This window comes from Mustela erminea, chromosome 4 (genome assembly GCF_009829155.1).
Source record: "Mustela erminea isolate mMusErm1 chromosome 4, mMusErm1.Pri, whole genome shotgun sequence".
In the NCBI taxonomy this organism is placed as follows: Eukaryota; Metazoa; Chordata; class Mammalia; order Carnivora; family Mustelidae; genus Mustela; species Mustela erminea.
In genome coordinates, this window is record NC_045617.1 from 20,440,614 (window position 1) to 20,466,012 (window position 25,399).

The 25,399-nt window shown below is 40.4% G+C and overlaps 1 protein-coding gene across 2 annotated transcripts in view; it reads left to right on the forward strand.

The window, feature by feature from the left end:
- Window positions 1-25,399, forward strand: part of LAMA4 (laminin subunit alpha 4) — a 145,252-nt gene that overhangs the window by 69,835 nt on the left and 50,018 nt on the right. For both annotated transcript variants that reach the window (XM_032338784.1, XM_032338785.1), the window contains exons 9-13: window positions 2,740-2,851; window positions 5,663-5,830; window positions 9,256-9,449; window positions 13,065-13,181; window positions 24,085-24,233. In XM_032338784.1, coding sequence (XP_032194675.1) covers window positions 2,740-2,851; window positions 5,663-5,830; window positions 9,256-9,449; window positions 13,065-13,181; window positions 24,085-24,233 — 740 coding nt within the window. The remainder of the gene's footprint in view (window positions 1-2,739; window positions 2,852-5,662; window positions 5,831-9,255; window positions 9,450-13,064; window positions 13,182-24,084; window positions 24,234-25,399) is intronic.

Here is a 25,399-nt window from a genome sequence, read left to right on the forward strand (position 1 = left end):
ACAGAATAGAATAATCTGGATGTTTCTACTAACTAACCAGAGGGTAGTTAGAGAAAGATTTGAGTCTGTAGCTCAGAGGAGAGATCCAGTCTAGAAAAGTTGTTAGAAGCCATCTGGGTTCAGGAGGTAGGGAAACCCAGAGTAGGTATCCCTATACACATTCTGAAATGGCACACCAGTATTCCCACTACTGTTTCGTCCTGTGCCTTATGCTTGTCTCCCAGAATGATTCCTAGAAGTTTCCCCTTTCACTTTGAAAAGTGTCATAGCATAAGCAAAAACATATGTGATCATCCTACATGTTGATTATCATCCTCACTTAATCTGGTTGATTTTTTTAATTTTTTAAAGATTTTATTTATTTGACAGAGAGAGACACCGCAAGAGAGGCAACACAAGTAGGGGAAGTGAGAGCGGGAGAAGCAGGCTCCCTGCTGAACAGAGAACCCGACGCAGGGTTCAATTCCAGGACCCTGGGATCATGACCTGAGCCGAAGGCAGACACTTAACGATTGAGCCACCCAGGCGCCCTGGTTGTTTTGTTGTTGTTGCTGTTGTTGTTGTTGTTGTTTAATCAGCAATCTAGATACACTCCCCTCCATGCATTGTATTACTAAAAAGTTCTTGTCACTTTTATGTCAAACATGTACAAGGAGACTTTGCGGCAGCATTCATCAGTTTATAGCTGTCAGTTAATTTTTTAATTTCAGCTCTTCATAAAGTAAGGTGCCTCTGCTTGACCAGGAGGCTATACTGTTATTTTTCTTCCATAAGCAAAGCTACAGAAAAAAATAAAACTTTCAAATAAGGCATCACTATCTATGAAGGCCAGTAAGTTTGCAATTTAAAGTGATAGGCAGTCCTCTTTACCTCTGAGTCCTTGGTCAAATATATAGTGTATGTCTCAGCGCCCTCTGGTGTTTATCGGGAAGAAGTGTTCTTAGACGCCGTCCAGCCTCCCCAGCCCTTCATTGCTTCAATTCAAAGTTTCCTTAAAAGAAATAAGTTAAACGACTACAGTAATCACAAAAGGCCTTTTTCTTGAAGGATAAAACCAAAGTTAAATATATAAATATATAATATATATAAATATAAATATATAATATAATATATAATATAAATATTTAAATTATATTTACAAAGCACAACATATATATATAAATTATATTTGCAAAGCACAACATATATATATCTCGATATATATATGTTGTGCTTTGCAAATATAATTTAAACAGATCAAAATCAACTTGTTGAAAATTTCTAGATGTTTTAAATATTTGTGTCCATAATTTTTAGAAGCAGGGAGGGGTGACGTCAGAATAAGATTCATCTTAGTTTCTGCATCATATGATTTTAAAATGAGCACAGACTTTGTATCTCTGGAAAGCATGAGAACAAGGCAAGAGGAAGACGAGCATTGGAGGAAGGAACTCCAATGACACAGAATGCAGGTGTCCGTTAGTTCAGAGAACCCAATCTTTCGGGAAGTGTCTGATGGTCACATTACTGCTGCCCAGCGAGCTTTATATGGAAGGCGTCTGGAACTGGCTTGATAAAAATCCTCTGGGGCATGTGTTTGCTCTGATACCATTTCTGCTTTGTCTTCCTTGACTAAGGGCCCCTTCTGTGGCTTATGCCTGGGAAGCCTAAGAGCTTTTCCAGGTAAAGTCATGGCATAATCCTCTGGCTGGAACACGGGAGGACATAGCCACTCCCCTCTCCCGGTGAAACTGTGCAGCCGGTCTACAAGTACGCTGGGGGGCAGGCCACCCTGCAGTCCTCTTAGACGCCACAGCACTTTGGTAGAGAACCGAGCCTAAAAAGCACCAGATGAGGCGAACAGACATCTACCAAGTTCAGACAAAAGAACTCCTTCTCCACTTACATATAGCCCATGAGCCAACCTTTCTAATGCTGAAAGGAAGTACACAGTACCCGTCCCCAACGCCATGCATACAGGCCGGTGTCCTGGCCTTGAGCCATTTCTTAGATGAGCTTCTGTCCTTACACACGCAGAAATTTGCACGTCCACATACACACCCACCCGTGCTTCCAGAAGCTGCATTTGAGTCAGGATTTCATCTTGACAAATACTATGTGGGAGCTCAGAAACAGAAACTCCCCAGTGAAGAGAGCGGAGCCCACTTCTCAGAGAAGAGTCTCATTCACTCCAAGCCAAATCTGCCTGAGTGGTTATTTGTACCCGAGTGCCATCAGTGTTGATGGGAATTTGGAGCACAGCATTGAGCCCAGTCAGCATAATCCTTTAAATCTCTGTAGTCATTCAGTGTCAGCGCTGGACCACCCAGGAGCCACTGGGTGCAGAGAGCATTTCAAGGTCTGCCTGCTTTCTCAACAATTGCCCCTGTGAAATTCTAAGCTCTTCTGCCAGCACAAAGTCAGGCTGGTCAGCAGACCTGGGTCATTTCCTAGTCTGGAACTGTGAGCTACAGTAAAAATTCCAAGAGTAAATTGCATATGAAAGGCGGTTGGTTTGGACTGAACTGTGACTGATGGCAGAGGAACACAGCTGATTTTATAGCATCCTGCGATTCTAAAGCCGGTCATCCCATCAGCCTTCACGTGTGATTTCTGGGGCCATTTTACATGTTATATAACTTTCACATGCCAAGGAAATTTATGTTTACGGAATACATTATGCCCACCCACCATCGCATGCACAGGTAGAACATTCCCTCCTCGTAAATTTAAGCTGCTGTTTATATGAATTATTTGCAGGAAAGTCGAGTCTCAAGAAGGGGCAAGCTGGCTCAGAAGGAAAGCATGGATACCATTAACCACGCAACATACCTTGTGGAGCAAGCTCATAATATGAGGGATAAAATTCAAGGTAAATATATTCTCTTCTCATGATGCCTAATGTCAGGAATCATTTGTGCTTTAACAACAAAAATATGGCTACTGTTAGTGTTCCCTATGTGCTGGGAACTACTGTTACAGTGTTACATATAAGGTAATAGACATATGCATTTATGATAGTTTATATGTATTACATATAAGGTCTTCCAGTTTGGCCATCTAGGATTTCTGAGCACTCATCCCTACTTACTCTCTGTTGGTTGTCAAGAATAAATGTATGGAATCATTCCGTTTCCAGGCATTTCAAGGAAGTGGAATGCCAGAATATCCTTCCAGCAAGGAAATGGAATGCTATGGTGTCTCTAAAATGCAAGAGTTGAGTAGGGGTCATGTTTTTCTGGACTATTTGCAGCAAAAACCCCACCTTTAAAGTGGCAGGAAACTGTCCACTAATCCAGACTGTCCTAAGCTCACTCTGTGATGCCATTTCCCGAAGACCAGACAGACAACATGCTCCAGTCCCCAAGCCAGAAGGAAAGCCTGGAGGCCGCGTGTTGATTTCTTTGCCCTAAAGCGTTGTGGCAGATTTTACCTTCTTCCTTCTTAGAGGAGTACTTATTTGTGCTCTAACTTCTGATAAGTGTTGGCTGTATTTAAAGACTATCTTAATAGCCCACTGAAAGCCAGCCTCCAATTTACCAACAGAAAACAGGCACTTTTCACTTGTTCTAAAATAAAGAGAATTTCTTTGACTCACAGTCTGCAAAGATACAGTATTTGTATGTTTCCATAGCTTTTATCCTATATATTAAGAGCTGGGTGATAACATCAAGTGCATCTCAGGGCACAGTGGCAGTAAATGAACCCACAGTGAGAAAGTCACATCTTTATCCTGAGGTATAGGAAACATATTTCAGGCAGAAGAATGAATGGAACCAAAATTAGACATTTGCTGTATTTCCTTTGGTGGCTATAATACATGATAAAAATAAACAGCATGCATTTTAATCACCCCCCAATCCCATCTTCACTGTTTCATGCTTTTACATCTACCAATAATTTTTTTTTCATTTTAGAGTTATTATTGATTTTTTTTTTTCAAAAAGTAAGATTGAACCTAGATGAGCTGACCTCATCTGATTAAGAAATAAATGCCCCTCTAGGCAGCAAATAAAGCCAGGGTCCTAGTAAACCATTCAGAGAAAGTAATTCACCTTTGCTGTTGTAAATTTTTTATTCTACCGTGTTTCACTGGGGAGGGATCTAAGCCCTCTATTTGACCCCCTTCAGCATAGGAAAGATGAAAGAAATACAAAAGAAATGTAAATGAGAAACAATAATTTCAATCAGTTTACCTTTTAAAAATAATGCATGAATAGTCTCCAAGACTAAGGCAAATATGTTATTGTCTACATTTCCTTTTTCTAATCTACACCGGACATGGCTAAACTAAAACAGGCCAGAATTGAAAACGTACTATTTGGATCAAAATGCCAAAGAAGTCAGTGATGGGAGTGATATATCTAAGAGGGGACGCGGGAAATCTATATTTCATTTATTTCCAGAGCTAAGATTACAGATTTCACTTGAATCCCTTCATAGTTTTGTTTCTAGCCTATCGTGGTTTCCCCGTCACTTTCTCAGTAATATTTACAGTGTCAAAAACCTCCTTCCCAGTTTATCTCCTTTCCTTCAGAAGTCAGGGATGCTTTGCAGGACCAACAGTGTGTCATTCCTTTTTCCCAACCATCTGTAAAATAACTCCTGGTGACCTTCAAGCCATTATCCACATAAAATACAAGCCCTTATCTGGTATGATTGATGTGACACCAGTGATTGTTTACCCATCTCGTCTGGCCAACCGCATAGATCATAGTAAACCACAGACACACAATTTCATTTATGCCAGGAAGATAAAATACTTCCTCCCAGAGCTGTCAGAGGACAAGGTGGCAATTACATAACTTTCATCTGATCATATTTAGTAGGAAGATAAAGTCAGAGAATGACTCAGCTCTGCTGGTATTTAGAAAATGCATTTAATCCCTCTGACCATCAGTAGTCCCTTTGGTTCTAAAATTCTCCAGAAGGGGAGTGAAAATGACCCAGAATCAAAATGGCCCAGTCTTAACAGCCATACTACAGAAGGCAAATAACAACTGCAAAGTATGCGTGTGTGTATACACTATATATATAATATATATTGATATATATAACATATATATAATATATTCTTATATAATATACATATATAAATGAACAAAAACTCACATCACAATGTAACAAACCTCTATTTTTATATCTGGTCTATAGAATAATCTGAAAGATCCACTTAAACAACTATCAATATACTCTCATTTTGATTTAGAGCTTTGGTCAGAACCTTGACTAAAATATAATTATTATCTCTAACACATCCTAAAAAAGGACAGGAGATGCCTCAGAGGACTTTTTCCAAGTTATATATTTTATATAAAATGTTGATCAAGGACCCCAGATTTGTGTGCCTTCAATGTTAATGTTCAGGAATTACTATGGAAACCAGACACAACTGAAGTCAGGACAGGTTTTCTATTAATCCCATTCCCATTCTGAAGACACCAAATGGGAAGCAGAGTTGTTTCCTCATGTTTTACTTCTCCTTGGAATATATGATGAATTCCAGTGCTGACAGCAGTATTTACAGATGAACCTTAGTACACTGTCCTTGAATGAAACCCTCTTTCCATTTCAGGATCAGCCCTGCCCTTTGCCCTCACTGTCCATATTCTCAGTGGCATCCCCCATAAAATGCCCAGACACCCCACCCTGCTTTCTTCTCTCACTGTGCCCTTCCTTTCAGAGATCAACAACAAGATGCTCTATTATGGGAAGGAGCAGGAACTTACCTCTGAAGAAATCTCTGAGAAGCTGGTGTTGGCTCAGAAGATGCTTGAGGAGATAAGACGCCGTCAACCATTTCTCACGCAAAGGGAGCTGGTGGATGAAGAGGCAGATGAAGCCCAGGAACGTAGGTGTTTTTAACTCCTAAGGCACAGCATGTGTCCGCTTCCTTTGTGGGTCCAAGAGAGGATGCTGAGCTACAGGGGAACGTTTGGTCAAAGCAAGCAATCTCCAATATTTGCAGTTATTTTTTTATAAAGATTTTATTTATGGGGCGCCTGGGTGGCTCAGTGGGTTAAGCCTCTGCCTTCGGCTCGGGTCGTGATCCCAGAGTCCTGGGATCGAGTCCCACATTGGGCTCTCTGCTCAGCAGGGAGCCTGCTTCCCTTCTCTCTGCCTGCCTCTCTGCCTACTTGCGATCTCTCTCCCTGTCAAATAAATAAATAAAATCTTTAAAAAAAAAAAGATTTTATTTATTTATTTGAGGGCGGACATGAATACGCAGGCCCACATGAATTGGGGGAGGGGCAAAGGGAGAAGGAGAAGCAGACTCCCCGCTGAGCAGGGAGCCCAACACAGGACTAGATCCCAGAACCCTGGGATCATGACCTGAGCCGAACGCAGACACTTAACTGACTGAACCACCCAGGTGCCCCTAGATGCAGCTATTTAGAACTTATACGTGGCCTCAGGGAATCAGAACAGCCTGTATGGTCAAGATATTTAGATCCAGGCCCAACCTTGACCTTTTGAAAAAGAACTGAGATTCCACATAAAATCTGTAGACCTTAAACTCCTGAGGAGAAGAAATAGGGACTTCATAGTTGGTGAAAACGTATAAAACAAGAGAAGAAAAACTAAAGGGAACCACTTTTCAGAACTCCACTAAAAGAAATCTATGGCAAAGGCAGTAAAGCTACAAGCCCAGCAACATTCCTGTTCTGAGGTCCCCGAAAGGACTTTTAATGACTTTTAACCTCCAGTGCAAATTTAACATTTCCTTCAATGATGAATGTAGGCAAGACAACACAGTAGTATCAGCAAACCTATGACTTGGCCACTCTATCAGTTTTCAATGACTGTCTAGCAACTCACCCCAAATATATTCATTTTTTTAAAGATTTTATGTATTTGACAGAGAGAGTGCAAACAAACAGGGGGAGCAGCAGAGGGAGAAGCAGACTCCCACTAAGCAGGGAGCCCAATATGGGACTCTGTCCCAGGACCCTCGGAGTATGACCTGAGCTGAAGGCAGACACTTAAAGACTGAGCCACCCAGGCACCCCAAACATATTCATTTAAAATTAACATTTATTTGTTTATGATTTCACTGGCAATTTGGGCTCCACTCCACCTGGACAGCTTATCTCTGCTCGGTGTAGGAGGGGCTGGGCTCCCTCGGATGTCTGGGGCCTTACGGATGTCTGGGGCCTTACGCAGGATTGCTGGGCCTTACCCAGGATTATAAGACTCCCTGGAGTCTTACCCTCAAGGAGTCTCGCCCAGGCTCATTCACAGGGCAGCAGCTTTCCAGGAAGACAAGAATGGAACTCAATTGTGTCTTATCTATCCTACTTGCCCAGACCCGCCCAGATTAACTCTCCTCTTGATAGGAAGAGTTGCAAAGAATTTGTATCCATTTTAATCCACACAATCAACAAGAGAAGCCATGGATCTGGGTATTGGATTTTAGCTGTAGTCTGATCTCACAACATTCAGTTCATCAGTAATTCAAAATTGTGTAGTTATTAGTCCCACCTCTAGATCTTGTTTTTTCCGACTTAATAAATAAGCACATGTGTTGTTATATCACCAATTTGTTTTTTGATATCTTGGTCTTTGCTTTCAGTCTATGTATTTTATTTTACTTTTTTTTTTTAAGATTTTACTTATTTATTTGACAGAGGGAGAGACAGAGAGTGAACACAAGCAGGGGGAGTGGGAGAGGGAGAAACAGGCTTCCCACGGAACAGGGAGCCCAAAGCGGGGCTCTATTCCAGGACCCTGGGATGATGACCTGAGTTGAAGGCAGCCGCTTAACAACTAAGCCACCCAGGCGCCCCTTTACATATTTTAAAGTACATGATAAGAAGGGGCCTGAAAGGGGCACCTGGGTGGCTCAGGTCATGATCTCAGGGTCCTGGGATCGAGTCCCACATCGGGCTCTCTGCTCGGCGGGGAGCCTGCTTCTCTCTCTCTCTCTCTCTCTCTCTCTCTGCCAGCCTCTCTACCTACCTGTAATCTCTCTCTGTCAAATAAATAAATAAAATCTTAAAAAAAAAAAAAAAAAAGAAGGGGCCTGAAGGCTTCACTAGATTGCAAATGGTCCCATGGTACAAAAAGGGTTAAGAACACCTGTACTACATTATTTCCCAAGGATCATTACTATCAACTTCTGCTAAAAAATTATTGTGACTATTCTAGAAGAGGAACATTCTTCACCTAAAGGCATGTTATCATGACAAATGTATAAAGTCTTAGAAACAGTAAGAGTTCAAGAAGAGTCTCGGGCCCCATTTCTGGGTCAGGATGAAGGAGAGAGCTCTGATGTCAGACAAATGCTTCCACACTTTTTGCCTGTTTTAGAATAGAACGAGTCTGCCCTGGGGAAGCGAAACCAATCACATCTCCCACAGAGCCACCTCCCGCCTGGTCAATGCATTTTTAACCACTTTCTTTACCAGTCCTGAGCGTGTGTCTTCTGCTCACACTAATGAAGGAAAAATACAAAACCTTGAAAAGTCAGACAGATACTCCCTGGAGGAAAAAGAGAATTAAGACATGCAATCAATGCATGTTACTTTTATCAGAGGATTAAGACATACACAGAATTTAAGAATGTATCGTTGTCATTGACTCTTCTGACCTGAAGAAGCTACCTATAGCTTCTTAAAGGTAAACAAAGGTTTAGGTTTGACCTGAAGAAGCTACCTATAGACAATTGCCTGAAGAGAATAGAGAAAATGTCAGTAGCAGATAAGATAACTTTGGTTATTTTTTTTAAAGATTTTATTTATTTATTTGACAGAGATCACAAGTAGGCAGAGAGGCAGGGAGAGAGAGAAAGAGAAGGAAATAGGTTCCCTGCTGAGCAAGGAGCCCGATGTGGGGCTCGATCCAAGGACCCTGGGATCATGACCTGAGCTGAAGGCTGAGGCTTTAACCCACTGAGCCACCCAGGCACTCCTATTTTTTAATAGTAAAACTACAGTATATCCAAACCCCTTTGTTTGATAAAATTATGACTAATCTGGGTAATAATAAACACAGCATAATGACATGGTTTTCTCAAAAAACATAATCTTGTTGGAAAACCTAATCAGACTTTTTTTGGGGGGGAGGGGCTGACATCATCCTGGGACTCTAAGACTCTACAACCTAGTATTTCTTTCTCCAAATATAAAACGCGGGACTATTTTTATCAACAACAGCTTCAGTCTCTATTGCTAGGGAAGGCATGGCCTGACAAATGTGTGGTTTTGCTAACTGCTGGATGGAGGGAGAGAAGGCAGGAGAAGCCCAGGCTGAGGTTCTGTGTCCACTTCTTCCCAGTGTTGAACCAGGCTGAGAGTTGGCAGCGGCTATACAACGACACTCGCTCCCTGTTCCCTGTCGTCCTGGAGCAACTGGACGACTACAGTGCTAAGTTGTCAGACCTCCAGGAATCCCTGGACCAGGCTCTTGACCACGTCAGGGATGCCGAAGACATGAACAGAGGCACGGCAGCCAAGCAGCGGGATCACAAGGTACAGTGGACACGTTCCCTGTAAATGCATTTCAGACATATACAACACAAAGTTGTAACAAGAAGGGATGGTTGGCATACAATTTCTTAAAATGCTGACATATTCAAGTATCCATATATTTAAAATATTTATGCATTTTTGCCACCATAATTTGCTAATGTCACTATGTGCACCTAAAATTGAGTAGAAAGCATAATTGTTGAGCTTCTGCATGGATAAGAATGCAGTTGTTCTTGGGGCTTGTGTCTGTGCGTATGGATAGGATGTTCTTGCGAGTGAATTAGCAATGTGCTATTCCTATGTTTACCGAGAGCACTAGACCACCAAAGCAACCCAGAACCATGTTTTAGAAGGGTATGTGTAATTTTTGGAAAGGTATGATAAGCAAATCTCACAGCCGGACTGGTTGGCAGCCGCAGGGATAGGGAGTCTAATTCAAGCCAAAGGTCATGAAAATACAAAGAGATGAGAGAAATTCCCAGACATAGCCACAGCTTGCAAAGCCGGGCATACTGATGGGGGCAGGATCCATGCATGCCCACCTTAGGGGGCTTAGATCTGGTGGTGCTCATGTCTGTTCCAAGCAATGCATGAACCCACAACCGCCACCATGCAGAGGAGCGATCTTCTGAGAGGAAGACACGTGCATCTTGGACGTACTTATAAAGATCAGAGTGAAATAGTGAAATGTCAAAAACTAGGAAGCAACTATGAGCAAGTTCATTAGTTCAGTTATGTTTGCTTTTATTGTCTGCCAAAACCAACTTAAGTGAGACTCTCCACCCTGATTATCAGTCATCACCATCTCTCAGTAAGTCACTGGAAATTTTCCGAAACAAAAGTGAATTACCCTTAGCACCACCATTTTCTAATAGGAGCAGTCCCTCAGCCAGCATTTTTTAAGAATAGCAATGGCCAAGAGAGCCACCAAAATAGCCCCCCTTTTCCTACCCTGCATTCCGCTCTCTTGCCACTTGCCCGCCCCACCCAGCCTGAGCAGCTGCCCCCATCACAGTTCTGACTGCACCAGTCACTCTGGTAAAACCCTTCGTCTTTTCCTTCTGACCCTATAGCGGTGCCTGTGACTCTGCAGCTTGTGAACCACTGAGTGATCATAAAATAAGTCTGGAAGGGTCGTAACCAGCCTTTTTTTTTTTTTTTTAATTGAAGTTTAGTTGAATAACCAGCATTTTCTAAAAAGAAAAGAAAGAATAGAATAGAAAGTATCAAAGCACATCATCTATAAGAAGGTATGGTTTCTTCGCATCTCTGCTTCAGCCTTGCAACATAAATCGCATTTTTTACTGTGGCTCCCAGTTAAGAACATTCGAGACCCTGTCCAGTAGGACAGCTTATGCCCCTGCACATGCCATGAGGGACGCTTTCTGATCCTTCCTTCGCCAGCCTCCCTGGCCTTGCCTGTTGCCAAGTCCCTGCCTCCCATGTTCAGTTCAGGCAAGATCATGCTTCCAGTAACCCATGGGCCTGGAACACAGACTTCCTTTTCCTTTCTCCTTCGCAGGGATAGCTCCAGGCATCACCTCGTCTGGGAGGCCTCCCCTCCCCTCCCCCTCCCCAGGCCCAGGTTAACAGGTGCTCTCCTCAGCAACCCCGTAATGCGCCTTGTGCCGTTCCGTTTCAGTATCGCGATCATCCCTTAACAGACCTGCCTTCCCTACCCCGCCTGAGTGTTGTATTTCACACTTCACTGTTAGACCTACAGCAAAAGAATAACAGCAAATTTCCAATCTTTTTACAAAACCAAAAATAACCACACAGTTTAATCATTTTGATATGTGCAGACGGTAGCCACACAACTAATAATTACATGATTTATTTCACCACCCGCTCTCACTTCAAAGGGTAATAGAAGGATAAAAATCTTTGTCAGATGAATGAAAGATTCTGTGTTTTGGAAAGGACTCTTTAGAGAGTCTGTTAAAGCAAAGCTCTGCCTTCCCAGAACTGATTCTCTCATTTTTTGTAAGGCTCGGGAAATTTATTATTCTTTGCAACTGGGAGATGGAAACTGAACAGGCCTGATAGTGTTAATTGTGTGTCATTTTCATAATTATTGTGTTCATATTGACCTTCGTTCTGTGGGAGTATATTTGTTTCAAAGCTAATTTTATTCATTTCTATCTAATGTTACCTGTGATGAGTCCGGCATACGATAAAGGATAAGCCCCTGAGCTTGAAGCATATCACTTCCCAGCTCCTGCAAATGAACTTCTCACTCAGTGCTGTTAGCACAGGGCTTTGACATTTGGCTCTAGCTTTTGGGTTTTAGCTATATTCCCTTAAGGTGACCAGATACAAGAGCCTTCCAGCAGGGGTCATATCTCAGATTCTGTAAAAGGGAAACTGCTCTGATGGAGCTCAATAATACCAACCTTTTTTCACCTCCTTCCCTTACATATAGTTCAATACCCACGCTTTAAAATACTGCTTTTGTGTAGCACTGTGTAACCACCTCTCCTTGAAGAGACAAGAATAATTAACCTGAGATAGTCACACTGTATTAAGCCTGATGGATTTTGAAGGGAAATTGATTTTGTAATGTTCTTGCATTAAGAAGATGTTCGAATGGGATTCTTTCCTGCCCCTGGACTTATATCTTTCCCTCTAGCAATGCGTTTGGAGAAGATGGCTTCCGTCTTCCTTCCCACTAAATTAGAAAAGACCACAGGCAGCATGAAAGACACTAAGATGAACTTCAGAAGTTTTAAAGTATGTCCCTCTATATCTGGGCTTCTGTAATTATTCCCGTGATATCTTAGATTATACCATAAGTCATGTATTTCAACTCCCATTCAAATGACCGTTTCTAAAGTAACTTCAACTCGTTTTTTACCCAGACTGTGAAATGAGTCTCACTTTTCCCTCTTGAAGTGTCATTCTGGCTGCTTTCAAACTCCAAACTCATTTGAAGTTTTCTAATATTTCTTCAGAATCACAACGTGCCTGCTTCTAGAACCTAACAGTGAAGGTAGAAATTAAACCATTCATCAAAAAAAATCCCCTGGGCCACTTCCCTCCTCAAAAAGTCTGAGCATCTAACATAAAGAGCTCCAAGTGCTAGGATGGGAGATTATAATTTCATGATTTAATAGTAGGGCCATTTACATTTTTTAAAGAGCATTAAGATTTTTTTGTATATGCTCTATTCCTACCCAAATGATATATTTGTGCCTGGCCCAAAGTCACCACGTGACAAATGGTTTTTTGACTTACTTTATTTTCCATTTACTCAAAAATAGAGCCTCTGTGAAATCCTGTGTCCAGTGTCCCACTTTACCTTTATGGAGAAAAAGTCAACACCTCTGTCTGAAGTGGTCAGTCTCTTTGAGATGATGGTGTTATAAGTAAAAATCATAACTAAGTGCTTCAAAGCTCCCAAAGTGCTCATTTTTGTTATCTCCACAGTATAAATGAGAAAACTGCATGTGGCATGGGTAGAATTCCCCAAAGTCACACAGCAATTATGTGGTGGGGCTGGGAGAGGAACCCAGATTTATCTGAGCACAAAGACAAGAGGTGACATTGACCACGCTCCCTGATGCATTCTCCTAAGTGACCTTCTCTTCCACTCTTGCTTACTCTTCGTTCCCATAGAAACAACACGAGAGAGTGAAGGAACAAATGGAAGGGGTGAATGCTTCTCTGAACACGTCTTTGGAGTCTCTGACAACACCTCGTCTGACCCTTTCAGAACTTGATGAGACAATAAAGGTAGGGATGCATGTGACTTGTAGGTTTGTATTTATAGCAGATTGGAACAGCGGCTCAGTGTCACAGAACAATAATGGAATCCAATTCAAATCTGTCACGTTAACCGGCACTACAGAAGCAAGACTGGGTGACTGAGCTTTTCAGCTTCCTTTGTGGTATGGTGGCACAACTCACATATGGCTATTTAAATTTAGATTTAAATTTAATGACTTAAAATGAAATAAATTAAAGTTGAATTCCTCAGTTGAATTAACCATATTTCAAGGGCTCCATAACATCACGTGTGGCTAATGGCTACTAAATTGGACAGCATAGATCTCCTGGCAGAAAGTGCAACTTAGAGCCATCCTACTCACTCTTTACTTGTAAGTTGTGTATGTAATAAAGCTAGCATTCAAATCAATAAGAGACATATTTTTAAAGTAGAAAATTTCCAGTGAACCAGACAGTCCCCAAATTACTCTTAACTCATTTGTATTACCTTTGAAAGGATACCATTTTAAAGTCATCTGATCACCATCCCCTTCTTTGACAATTTCAGCAGCAAGCTCTCTGTCTTCCTTTCCATCCCTAATCCCATCACTATCTTGGAGACATCAAAATCCAGATGGATGAGCCCACTAGCTTTCTGACTTCTGGCTCCTATAACTTCTGTCCAATAAGATTTTCCTCCAGCCCACCCTGTTATCCCTGCTATGGCCATACTGAGGTCTTGTCATCAATAACAGTACCTCCTTCCAAATCCCAGTGTTAAGCCCCACCCTCTCTTATCTCACTTACTCTGGAATACCCACTTTAGCAATTCTTTGACCACATGGAGACCTCCTCCAGCTCATTACCCTGCTCCTCTCATATCCTCTTCTCCCTCCTTAAGTAACTAAAATGACCAGTACAGTAGTCCCTCTTATCCATGGTTTTGCTTTCCATGGTTTCAGTTACCCACAGTCAACCTCTGTCTAGGAGCAGATGATCCTGCTTCTCACATATCCTCACAAGGCCACTTGTAGTCTAATGCTACAGAATAAGACCTACATCAGTCACCTCACTTCATCTCCTCACACAGGCATTTGATCATCTTGCACCATCACAAGAGGGGTGAGTATGGTTAATAAGATATTTTGAGTGGGGCGGGGGGAGGAAGAAGATGGTAGAAGAGGAGGAGACCTAAATATCCTTGGGTCCCAGGAGTTCAGCTAGTTATCAAATCATTCTGAACACCCACACACTCAACAGGAGAGAGAAGAGAAGAAGAGCAGCAATTCTAGGAACAGAAAAGCGACCACTTTCTGGAAGGTAGGATGTGTGGAGAAGTGAATCTGAGGCAATACACTAGAAGATAGACCGCGGGGGGAGGGTCCAGCTCCTGGCAAGCAGTAGAGAAGTGGAGCACAAAATCAGAACTTTTAGAAAGTCCGCTCCACTGAGGGACATCACTCCAGAGGCTACACAGGGGTGGAGCCCTCACAGGGACAGTGTGGTCTCAGAACCCATGAGATCCTGAGGGGTCCCTAAGTGTGGCAGAGCTCACAAGTATCAGAGTAGGGAAACCATCTGCAGAGATGGAGCCGAAGAGCGGGCTTTCAGCTCAGGGTTACCTTAAACTGTGACTGAGGCACAGTTGGGTTACTCCTCTTCAAGCAGGGACCCCATAAGCTGTAGATCCAGAGAGACCCCTTCCTTCCTCCTCTGGGAGGAGTGGCACAGGAGCATGCTGCAGTAATCTGCTGGGTTTGGAGACTCCAAACGGGGCTGGGCACTGTTTCTATTTCTCTGCACCAGAGATAAAGACTCTTGGTCACAGGCTGGATGAACACAGAGCATGGCCAGAGACCAGGGAGACAAGAGTGACGGACTGCTTTTCTCTGAGGGCATACTGAGGAGGAGGGGCCCTGAGCCTCAGCTCCTACAGGGCCAGAGATTGGGGGGCCACCGTCCTCCCATCCTCCAAAGCTGTACAGAAAATGTTCAAGGAACAAAAGCTACCAAAAGCAAAACTGAGAAGATTACTTAGCCTGGCTGCTGGCAAGGGCAGTGCAATTCCACCTTGGGCAAAGACAATTGGGAATCACTGCAACAGGCCCCTCCCCCAAAATATTAGCAAGAACATCCAGCCAAGAACGAATTGACCAATCAGTGAGAACTGCAGAACTCCAGAGCTAGGGGAATGCAACACATAGAATTCATGGTGTTTTCCCCACAATTCTTTAGTCTTTCAAGTTAATTTTTTTTAACTTGAAAAAATTTTTTTCTTATTCTATTTTTTTAATTTTTTCTCTTTCCTATTTTAACCTTTCTTTTAACTATTTTAACAATCCCTTTTTTTAAAAATCTTTTTTAATTTTCATTGTTATAATCATATTCTATCCCTTCATTGTATTTAACCTTATTTTTTATATACATATAGGTTTCTCCTTCTTTAAAATTTTGGGATACAGTTTCTTCTAACAGATCAAAATATTCCCTAAATCTAACACATGGCTTTGTTCTAGTCTCCAGCCTGATCACGTTCTTTCCTCTTTTTTTTTCTTTTGTTTTTCTTTCTTCAACCAACTTCTTGTCTTATCAATTCCTTTTTTAAACTTCTTTTAAATATTCATCTTTGCAGTCATATTCCATCTCTTCATCGTGTTTACCCTCATTTTGTGTGTGTGTGTGTGTGTGTGTGTGTGTGTGTATATATATATATATATATATGGTTTTTATTCCTTTAAAATTTTGGGAGACAGTTTCTTCTAACAGACCAAAATACACCCAAAATCAAGTGTGTGGTTCTATCCTATTCTATTCACCAGTCTAATATATCTAGTATATGTATAATTCTTTTTTTCTTTCTTCTTTCTTCTCCCCCTGGTTTTGGGTCTCTTCCAATTTGGTTTGTGTATATTTTTCTGGGGTCATTGCTACCCTTTTATTATTTTGTTCTCTCATTAATCTATTCTTATCTACATAAAATGGCAAAGCAAAAAAAAAAAAAACTCACCTCAAAAAAAAAAAAAAAAAGAGGCAGTACTGATGGCTAGGAACCTAATCATTATGGACAGTAGTAAGCTGTCTGAACTAAAGTTCAGAATGCCAATTATCAAGGTGCTAGCTAGGCTCGAAAAAAGCATGGAAGATGCTAGAGAATTGCTTTCTGGAGAAATAAAATCCCTTTCTGGAGAAATAAAAGAACTAAAATCTAACCAAGTTGAAATTAAAAAAGGGTATTAATGAAGTGCAATCAAAAATGGAGGCTCTTGCTGCTAGGATAAATGAGGCAGAAGAGAGAATTAGTATATAGAAGACCAAATGAGAATAAAGAAGCTGAGAAAAAGAGAGATAAACAGCTATTGGACCACGAGGGGAGAATGTGAGAGATAAGTGATACCATAATATGAAACAGTATTAGAATAATTGGGATCCCAGAAGAAGAAGAAAGAGAGAGGGGGGCAGAAGGTATATTGGAGCAAATTATAGCAGAGAATTTCCCTAATTTGGCAAAGGGAACAAGCATCAAAATCCAGGAGGCACAGAAAACTCTCCCAAAACCCTTCAATACCCCATCATCTATCTAATAGTAAAACTTACAAGTCTTAGTGAGAAAGAGAAAATCCTGAAAGCAGCTCGGGACAAGAGGTCTTTAACATACAATGGTAGAAATATTAGATTGGCAGCAGACTTATCCACCGAGACCTGGAAGGCCCAAAAAGACTGGCATGATATATTCAGAGCACTAAATGAGAAAAATATGCAGCCAAGAATACTATATCCAGCTATACTGTCATTAAAAATAGAAGGAGAGATTAAAAAAGCTTCCAGGAAAAATAAAAACTAAAAGAATTTGTAAATATCAAATCAACCCTGCAGGAAATATTGAAAGAGTCTTCTAAGCAAAGAGAGAGCCCAAAAGTAACAGACCAGAAAGGTACAGAGACAATATACAGGAACACTCACCTTACAGGCAACACAACAGCACTAAATTCATATTTCTCAATAGTTACCCTGAATCTAAATGGACTAAATGCCCCCCAATTTAAAGACACAGGGTATCAGAATGGATAGAAAAAACAAGACCCATTGATATGCTGTCTGCAAGAAACTCATTTCAGACCCAAAGACACCTCCAGATTTAAAGTGAGGGAGTGGAAAACAATTTACCATACTAATGAACATCAAAAGAAAGCTGGAGTGACAATCCTTATATGAGGTAAGTGAGATTTTAAGCCAAAAACTATAATAAGAGATGAGAAAGGACAGTATATCATACTCAAAGGGTCTGTCCAACAAGAAGATCTAACAGTTTTAAATATCTATGTCCTAACATGGGAACAGCCAATTATACAAACCAATTAAACACAAAATCAAAAAAACACATTGAAAATAATACCATAATAGTAGGGGACTTCAACACCCCCCTTCACTGAAATGGACAGATCATCTAAACAAAAGATCAACAAGGAAATAAAGACTTTAAATCACATGCTGGACCAGATGAATATCACAGATATATTGGGAACATTCCATCCCAAAGCAACAGAGTACACATTCTTCTCTAGTGCACATGAAGAGATCACATCCTGGGTCACAAATCAGGTCTCAACCAGTACCAAAAGACTGGAATCATTCTTTGCATATTTTCAGACCATGGTGCTTTGAAACTAGAACTCAGCCACAAGAGGAAAGTTGGAAAGAACTCAAATACATGGCTGCTAAAGAGCATCCTACTAAAGAATGAATGGGCCAACCAGGAAGTTAAAGGAGAAATTTAAAAATTCATGGAAACAAATGAAAATGAAAATACAATTGTTCAAAATCTTTGGGACACAGCAAAGGTGGTCCTGAGAGGAAAGTACATAGCAATGCAAGCCTTTTTCAGGAAACAAGAAAGGTCTCAAGTACACAACCTAACCCTAATCCTAAAGGAACTGGAGAAAGAACAACAAATAAAGCCTAAACCCAGCAGGAGAAGAGAAATAATAAATATCAGAGCAGAAACCAGTGAAATAGAAATCAAAAGAACAATAGAACAAATCAACAAAACTTGGAGCTGATTCTTTGAAAGAATTAATAAGATTAATAAACTCCTGGCCAGACTTATCAAAAAGAAAAAAGAAAGGATCCAAATTAATAAAATCTTGAATGAAAGAGGGGACATCACAACCAACACCAAAGAAGTACAAACAATTATAAGAACATATTATAAGCAACTATACACCAGCAAATTTGACAATCTGTAAGAAATGGGTGCATATAAACTACCAAAACTGAACCAGGAAGAAATAGAAATTCTGAACAGACCCATAACCAGTAAGGAGATTGAAACAGTCATCAAAAATCCCAACAAATAAGAGTACAGGGTCAGATGATTTCCCAGGGGAATTCTACCAAACATTTAAAGAAGAATAAATACCTATTCTCCTGAAACTGTTCCAAAAAAAATGGAAATGGAAGGAAAGCTTCCAAACTCATTTTATGAGGCCAAATTACCTTGATTCCAAAACCAGACAAGCACCCCATCAAAAAGGAGAATTACAGTCCAATATCCTTGATGAACATGGATGTAAAAATTCTCACGAAAATACTAGCCAATAGGATCCTACAGTACATTAAAAGGATTATTCACCAGGACCAAGTGGGATTTACTCCTGAGCTGCAAGTTTGGTTCAACATCTGCAAGCCAATCAATGTAATGCAATACATTAACAAAACAAAGAACAAGAACCATATGATACTCTCAATAGATGCTGGAAAAGCATTTGACAAACTACAGCATCCTTTCTTGATCAAAACTCTTCACAGTGTAGGGATAGAGGGGACATACCTCAATATCATAAAATCCATCTGTGAAAAACCCATAGTGAATATCATTCTGAATAGGGAAAAACTGAGAGCTTTTCCCCTAAGGTCAGGAACACGGCAGGGCTGTCCACTATCACCACTGCTATTCAACATAGTACTAGAAGTCCTAGCCTCAGCAATCAGGCAACAAAAAGAAATAAAAGACATCTGAATCAGCAAAGAAGTCAAACTCTCACTCTTTGCAGATGATATGATACTTTATGTGGAAAACCCAAAGACTCCACTCCAAAACTGTTAGGACAGAATAAAGAGCCCAGAAATGGACCCTCAACTCTATGGTCAACTAATCTTCAACAAAGCAGGAAAGGATGCCCAATGGAAAAAAGACAGCCTTTTCAACAAATGGTGTTAGGAAAATTGGACAGCCACATGCAGAAGAATGAAACTGGACCATTTTCTTATACCACACACAAAATGGATGAAACACCTCAATGTGACACAGGAATCCATCAAAATCCTTAAGGAGAACACAAGCAGCATCCTCTTAGACCTCAGCCACAGCAAGTTCTTCCTAGAAACATCACCAAAAGCAAGGGAAGCAAGGGCAAAAATGAACTGTTGGGACTTCATCAAGATCAAAAGCTTTTGCACAGCAAAGGAAACAGTCAACAAAACCAAAAGACCGCCAACAGAATGGGAGAAGATATTTGCAAATGACATGTCAGATAAAGGGCTAGTATCCAAAATCTATAAAGAACTTATCAAACTTAACACCCAAAGAACAAATAAACCAATCAAGAAATGAGCAGAACACATGAACAGACATTTCTCCAAAGGAGACATACAGTGGCCAACAGACACCAAAACGTGCTCAACATCACTGGGCATCAGGGAAATATAAATATAAATATAAACATAAATATAAATATACACACATTTACTATTCAGCCATAAAAAACCCCCACAAAATCTTGCCATTTGCAATGAAATGGTTGGAACTAGAGGGTATTATGCTAAGCGAAATAAGTCAATCAGAGAAAGACAATTATCATATGATTTCTCTGATATGAGGAATTCGAGAAGCGAGGAGGTCATGGAGAGAAGGGAGGGGAAAAAATGAAACAAGATGGGATTGAGGAGGGAAACAAACCATAAGAGATTCTTAATCTCAGGAAACAAACTGAAGGCCACTGGCAGGTGGAGGATAGGGATAGGATGGCTGGGTTATGGACATTGGGGAGGGTATGTGCTACAGTGAGTGCTGTGAATTGTGTAAGACTAATGATACACAGACCAGTACCCCTGAAGCAAATAATACATTATACATTAATTAAAAGAAGATATTTTGAAAGAGAGACCTCATTCTCATAACTTTTATTACAGTATATTATTATAACTGTTCTATTTCATTATTAGTTATTGTGGTTAAGCTCTTACTGAGCCTAATTCATAAATTAAACTTTATCATAGGTTTGCATGCATAGGAAAACCCTAGTATATATAGTTTGGTACCATCCACAGTTTCAGATACCCATTAAAGGTTTTATAATGTCTCCCCCATAGATAAGAGGGACTATTATATAATCATTATTTTCAAACACCCTTAACTTGTATACCCACCTCTGCCCCCTACTGTACTCACATGAGAATTCTATTCCCATATCTTAGTAAATCCAAGTATCCCCAGCATCACGGCCATACCAGAGAAGTCAACATAATGAACAGCCTACCTCCTCTTTTGTCGGTCTGTTTGGTGAATTTGCTTCATGCTGCACTGAAATATAAAAGCAAAGAGAAGAAACTTCCCTAATCTTTCCTCCCCAGTTCTACCAGTCCACCTACATCTGTATTTACCCTTGTACCTCCCTTCCTCATATAATTAATGAAGTGTCCCTTTTCCTGTCAAAGTCCCATCTCCCCGCCTATGCTCTGAATCCAATCCTTTCTCGGCTCAATACTCCCCAAAGTATTCCCTCTCTCTTCTGTGTTATCCAATTCTTATTCTCTATTGATCCATTACTACCAAATTTTAACATTCTGTAACTTATTCCCTGTCCTTTAAAAAAGGAAAGAGCTTGCCTACATCTCCTGTAATCTCTGCCCCATTACTCTACTCTGCTCAGCTTCACAGCAAAACACCTCAAGAATCATTGACCATCGTCATTCCCACCCTCCAGCCCCCTGGTGTCTATTGTACTCAACCACTCCAAATGGGATTGCATGCCCCTCCACTGAGACCGTTATCCAGTTCACCAATGAACTCAACATAGCTGAAACTGTGGTTGCCTCTTCCTCTCCCTGCTGATTAAAGTTTCCTCCTCATATAAACACTCAGAGCTTTCATCCTGGCTCCTCCAGTACCCCACTCACCTGGTCCTCCTCCCACTTCATTGGTCATGTTTTCACCTCTACACATCATCTATGTAGTATATATTGTAGTAAATATTTTAGGTTCTGTGCCCACATATAACCACGCTCTCATTTTCTTTTTTGTTTTTTGTTTGTTTGTTTTTATACAAAAAAGTAATACTCTTTTAAAATGTAAATAATATTCTTAGCTAGAAGCTATATAAAAATAGGCCTCAAGTGATTTTTGGCCCAGAACTCTGTCCATCCTTACTCTGGTATAATGACTGGCTCAGTTCTCAGTCCTAGGCCCTCTTTGGTACTTACACTTTCTCCATAGTTGATCCCATTGAATCTCATGGCTTTAAAGAACAATCGTATGCATGATCCCACAATTCATACCTCCAAATTTCATACTTCCAGTATAATCACTTTACCTGGTTATTCCACCCCCAAGACTACATGATTGTAGAAGGCAAGAACTGTGTCTATTTTTTTAACTTAATTTTATTTTTTCAGTGTTCCAAGATTCATTGTGAATGCATCACACCCAGTGCTCTATGCAATACAAGCCCTCTTTAATACCCACCACCAGGCTCACACAACCCCCACTTCCCTCCCCTCCAAAACCCTTGCTTTGTTTCTCAGAGTCCACAATCTCTCATGGTTCGTCTCCCTGTCTGATTTCCCACAACTCCCTTCTCCTCTCCATCTCCCAGTGTCCTCCATGTTATTCCTTATGCTCCACAAGCAAGTGAAACCATATGATAATTGTATTCCCAGAACGTAGCATAGTTCCTAGCACAGAGGGTTTATTTATATGGAGATAGTATTAAGTTTCTAGCCATTTGGTAGGTCATCTGGGGAACAATATTTTTTAAAAAATTATATTTAGTTGGTGAAGCCACCTGAGTAATCAGATTTGTTCCTGGGTAGCAATTGGTTGATTTTGAGAGGGAAAATAACATGATCATATTTGTTTAAAAGAAAGATCACCACTCCTGTAGGAGAGTTCAGAGTGGGCTGAAAGATTTAAAGTCTGTGCTGGGAGAGAGGAGTTAGATTATTCAGAAAGGGAAGCGCTAAGTCAAGTCTGAGCAACACCAACTTTTACAGTCTCCTTCCTGGACAGTGAAACAGGAGACCCAGGAGAGAGCAATGTCACAGAAGCTAGGGAAAGAGATTTTTAAGACAAAGGCAATGGCCAACACTGTCACAAACCAGATAAATCCAGTAACTAAAGACAGGAAAAGTGGGTCAAATGGATCTGGCAACATGGTGTCTGACACTGGAGATCTTGGCAAGAACCATTTTTTGTGGAATGCACTGCATCAACAAAGAAAAGAAGCTAGAGGGGAAGCTAGAGTCAAGGAATAGGTTTTATTTGTTTGTTTTTAATGGGAGAGGTTAACTGGGCATGTTTACATCTGAAATGGGAGTCCGTAGCTAGGGAGAAAGAAGAATAGAAAACAGGGCAGCATGCCTTATACAGAAAAGGAACGCTTTTCCTCTTAAAGTATGAGGAAGACGTACATAAAGTTGTGCTATAAATAAGTGTATAGGGGATTTTTGGTGGAGGGAAGGAGCTGGAGGATGGTGGCAAAGAGTTGTTTGCAGCTCTTCTTTGTTAGTATTGGAGTCTGTGAGGAGAATAGTACCCCCTTTCAGCTCCCAAGTTCTAAACAAGTTGAAAAATAAATAAAATAGTAAATATAAAGTCCAAGACTATAACCTTCATTTCTGATGCAGTTAAGATGAGGGCATGGTTTTAGATCTCTTAGCCAAGTGGGGTTGCTAATATTCAATTCCAGAATTAGGCACAGCTGCCCACTCAGATAGACAACATTGCAAGGTTCCTATAGGGTTTCTGCCTAGAACAGCTTTCATTAGAGACAAACACAGGAAAACTCAGGCTTTCTGCTGGTAGCTTGCTACCAAGAGGCAGAAGGTAGAATTGAATAGAGCCTACATAGTTATTCCCCCCAAATTTACCAATCAAATAAACCAGTTCCTCTCTCAGGAGCAGAGTGAAGAAAGAGGTGGAGAGGTCTGAGGTTTCATCAGTTGAGCTCCCTTTATATGGAGGAAACTTCAGGAGTATGGAAAAAAATGATTCCTGCTACAGTTAGTTGATGTCTCCTAAATTAAAAAAAAAAAAAAGAAAGAAAAGAAAGAAAGAAAAGAAAAGGGAAAAAAATACAGTGATCTATTTAGAATCAGACAGTGATGGAGGAAGGAAATATGATTGGCTTAAGAATGGTGACAATGTTTAGACTCACTACTTGAGTGGGGAAAATGAATGATGCTTATTAGATTCAGTAACTGAGATATCATTAGTTTGAATTTCTGCTTTGTTAGAGTAGTAAAATAAAAAATAGACTGGAGTGGGTCAAAGAGTGAATTAAAAAGCAAGGGAATAGACAGCTAACATAAACACTTTTTTGGCTCTATATTGCTATGGAGGGAAAGAAAAGTAAGGTAATAACACTGGAGAGATGTGTGGGTAAAGGAGGTTTTTTGTTGAGCTTGTTTTGTTTTGTTTTCAGGTGGGAGAAGGCAGAGCATGTCTGAAAGCTAGGGAAGCAATCAGTAGGAAAGGAGTTTTTGAGGATGCAAGAGAAATAGATAAAAGTCTACTTAAAGTACTTCAGACTGCTGTATACCTGACCTAAAATTTACCTCATAATAAGGAAGACTAGAGATTATCTTCTGGTGCTCCCTGGGGAGAAGATTTTAAGTTATTCTATATTCAATTCACTTTTTAAAATATTTTCTTTAGAATGCTTCAGGGATTTACGCGGAAATAGATGGAGCCAAAAATGAACTACAAGGAAAACTGTCCAACCTAAGTAATCTTAGTCATGATTTAGTCCAAGAGGCTGTTGACCATGCACAGAACCTTCAACAAGAGGCTGATGAATTGAGCAGGTAATATTCTGGTTTTAGAAATGCAAATATCTATGTAAGCTGAATAACTCATTTTTATTCAATTCCATGTACCCGAGTTACAGGTTAGCAGGTTGGGTTTTGGGTTGGGTTTGTTTGTTCATTTGTAAGTTGCTTGGTTGGTCAGTCTGAGAGCCAGCCAGTCATTGTTTATTGCCATTGTTTTGGGGAGAGATTTTTGGTTTAAAAAAAAAAAAAATCTGTCAGATTAGAGACCTGTGATGCGGAGGGGGTGGTTCTGCTCCATAATTATTAATAGGGTGACAGAAGACATTTTGGTTAGGGGCCTAATGCTGCACAAAATATTATCAAGTAAGGGCACCTGGGTGGCTCTGTCGGTTAAGCAACTGACTCTTGATTTTGGCTCAGGTCATGATCTCAGGGTCATGAGACTGAGCCTCGTGTCTGGCTCTGTGCTCAGTGTAGAGTCTGCTTGAGATTCTTGACATTCTCTCTCACCCTCTCCTCCTGTCCCTCAGCTCTCTTTCTCTTTCTCAAATAATAAATAAGTAAATCTTTTTAAAAATGATTAAGTAAATGAGATCCCTCTACAAGGTCTAATTCTACCACCATCACATATTTATTTCACATACAGCATTAGCTTTTTACACCCAAGGATCTTAAGTAAAGTTGGTTGGAAGTTGGCAATACAATTGACTTCTGGTAAATTCTCATAGACACTCTATGGTGCTCAGCAGGAAATGTTTGATTTCAACACCTTATTAAGAGAAAATCAATTGACAATTTACCTCACAGCGTCTAGAAGAGAGTCACACACCCTTTGGGCACTCAATTAAGTTAATTGAAATGTACTGAAAGATTGGAATTGAATTCATGACCTTGAAATGATAGGTAAATGATGAGATAATTATAGAGAAAGACTACAAACCTGGCAATTAGGAAAAAGGATCAGTAAAGGTCATGAATAAAATAAGAACCAATAATAACTCTTGTTCAGACTTAAACTACCTTTTTATTCCTGGTTGTCAAAATTCTCAAATATCACTGCAAATTTTCTGAGAATTGAAAGGAAGAGAGGAGACAGACAGAGAAAAATATATGTTATGTAAAGTCTTGGTGTCCAAGATGGCATTATATCCATCTAGTGGATATAATCCAGGAAATTTGTTTTTGATCAAACCAATAAA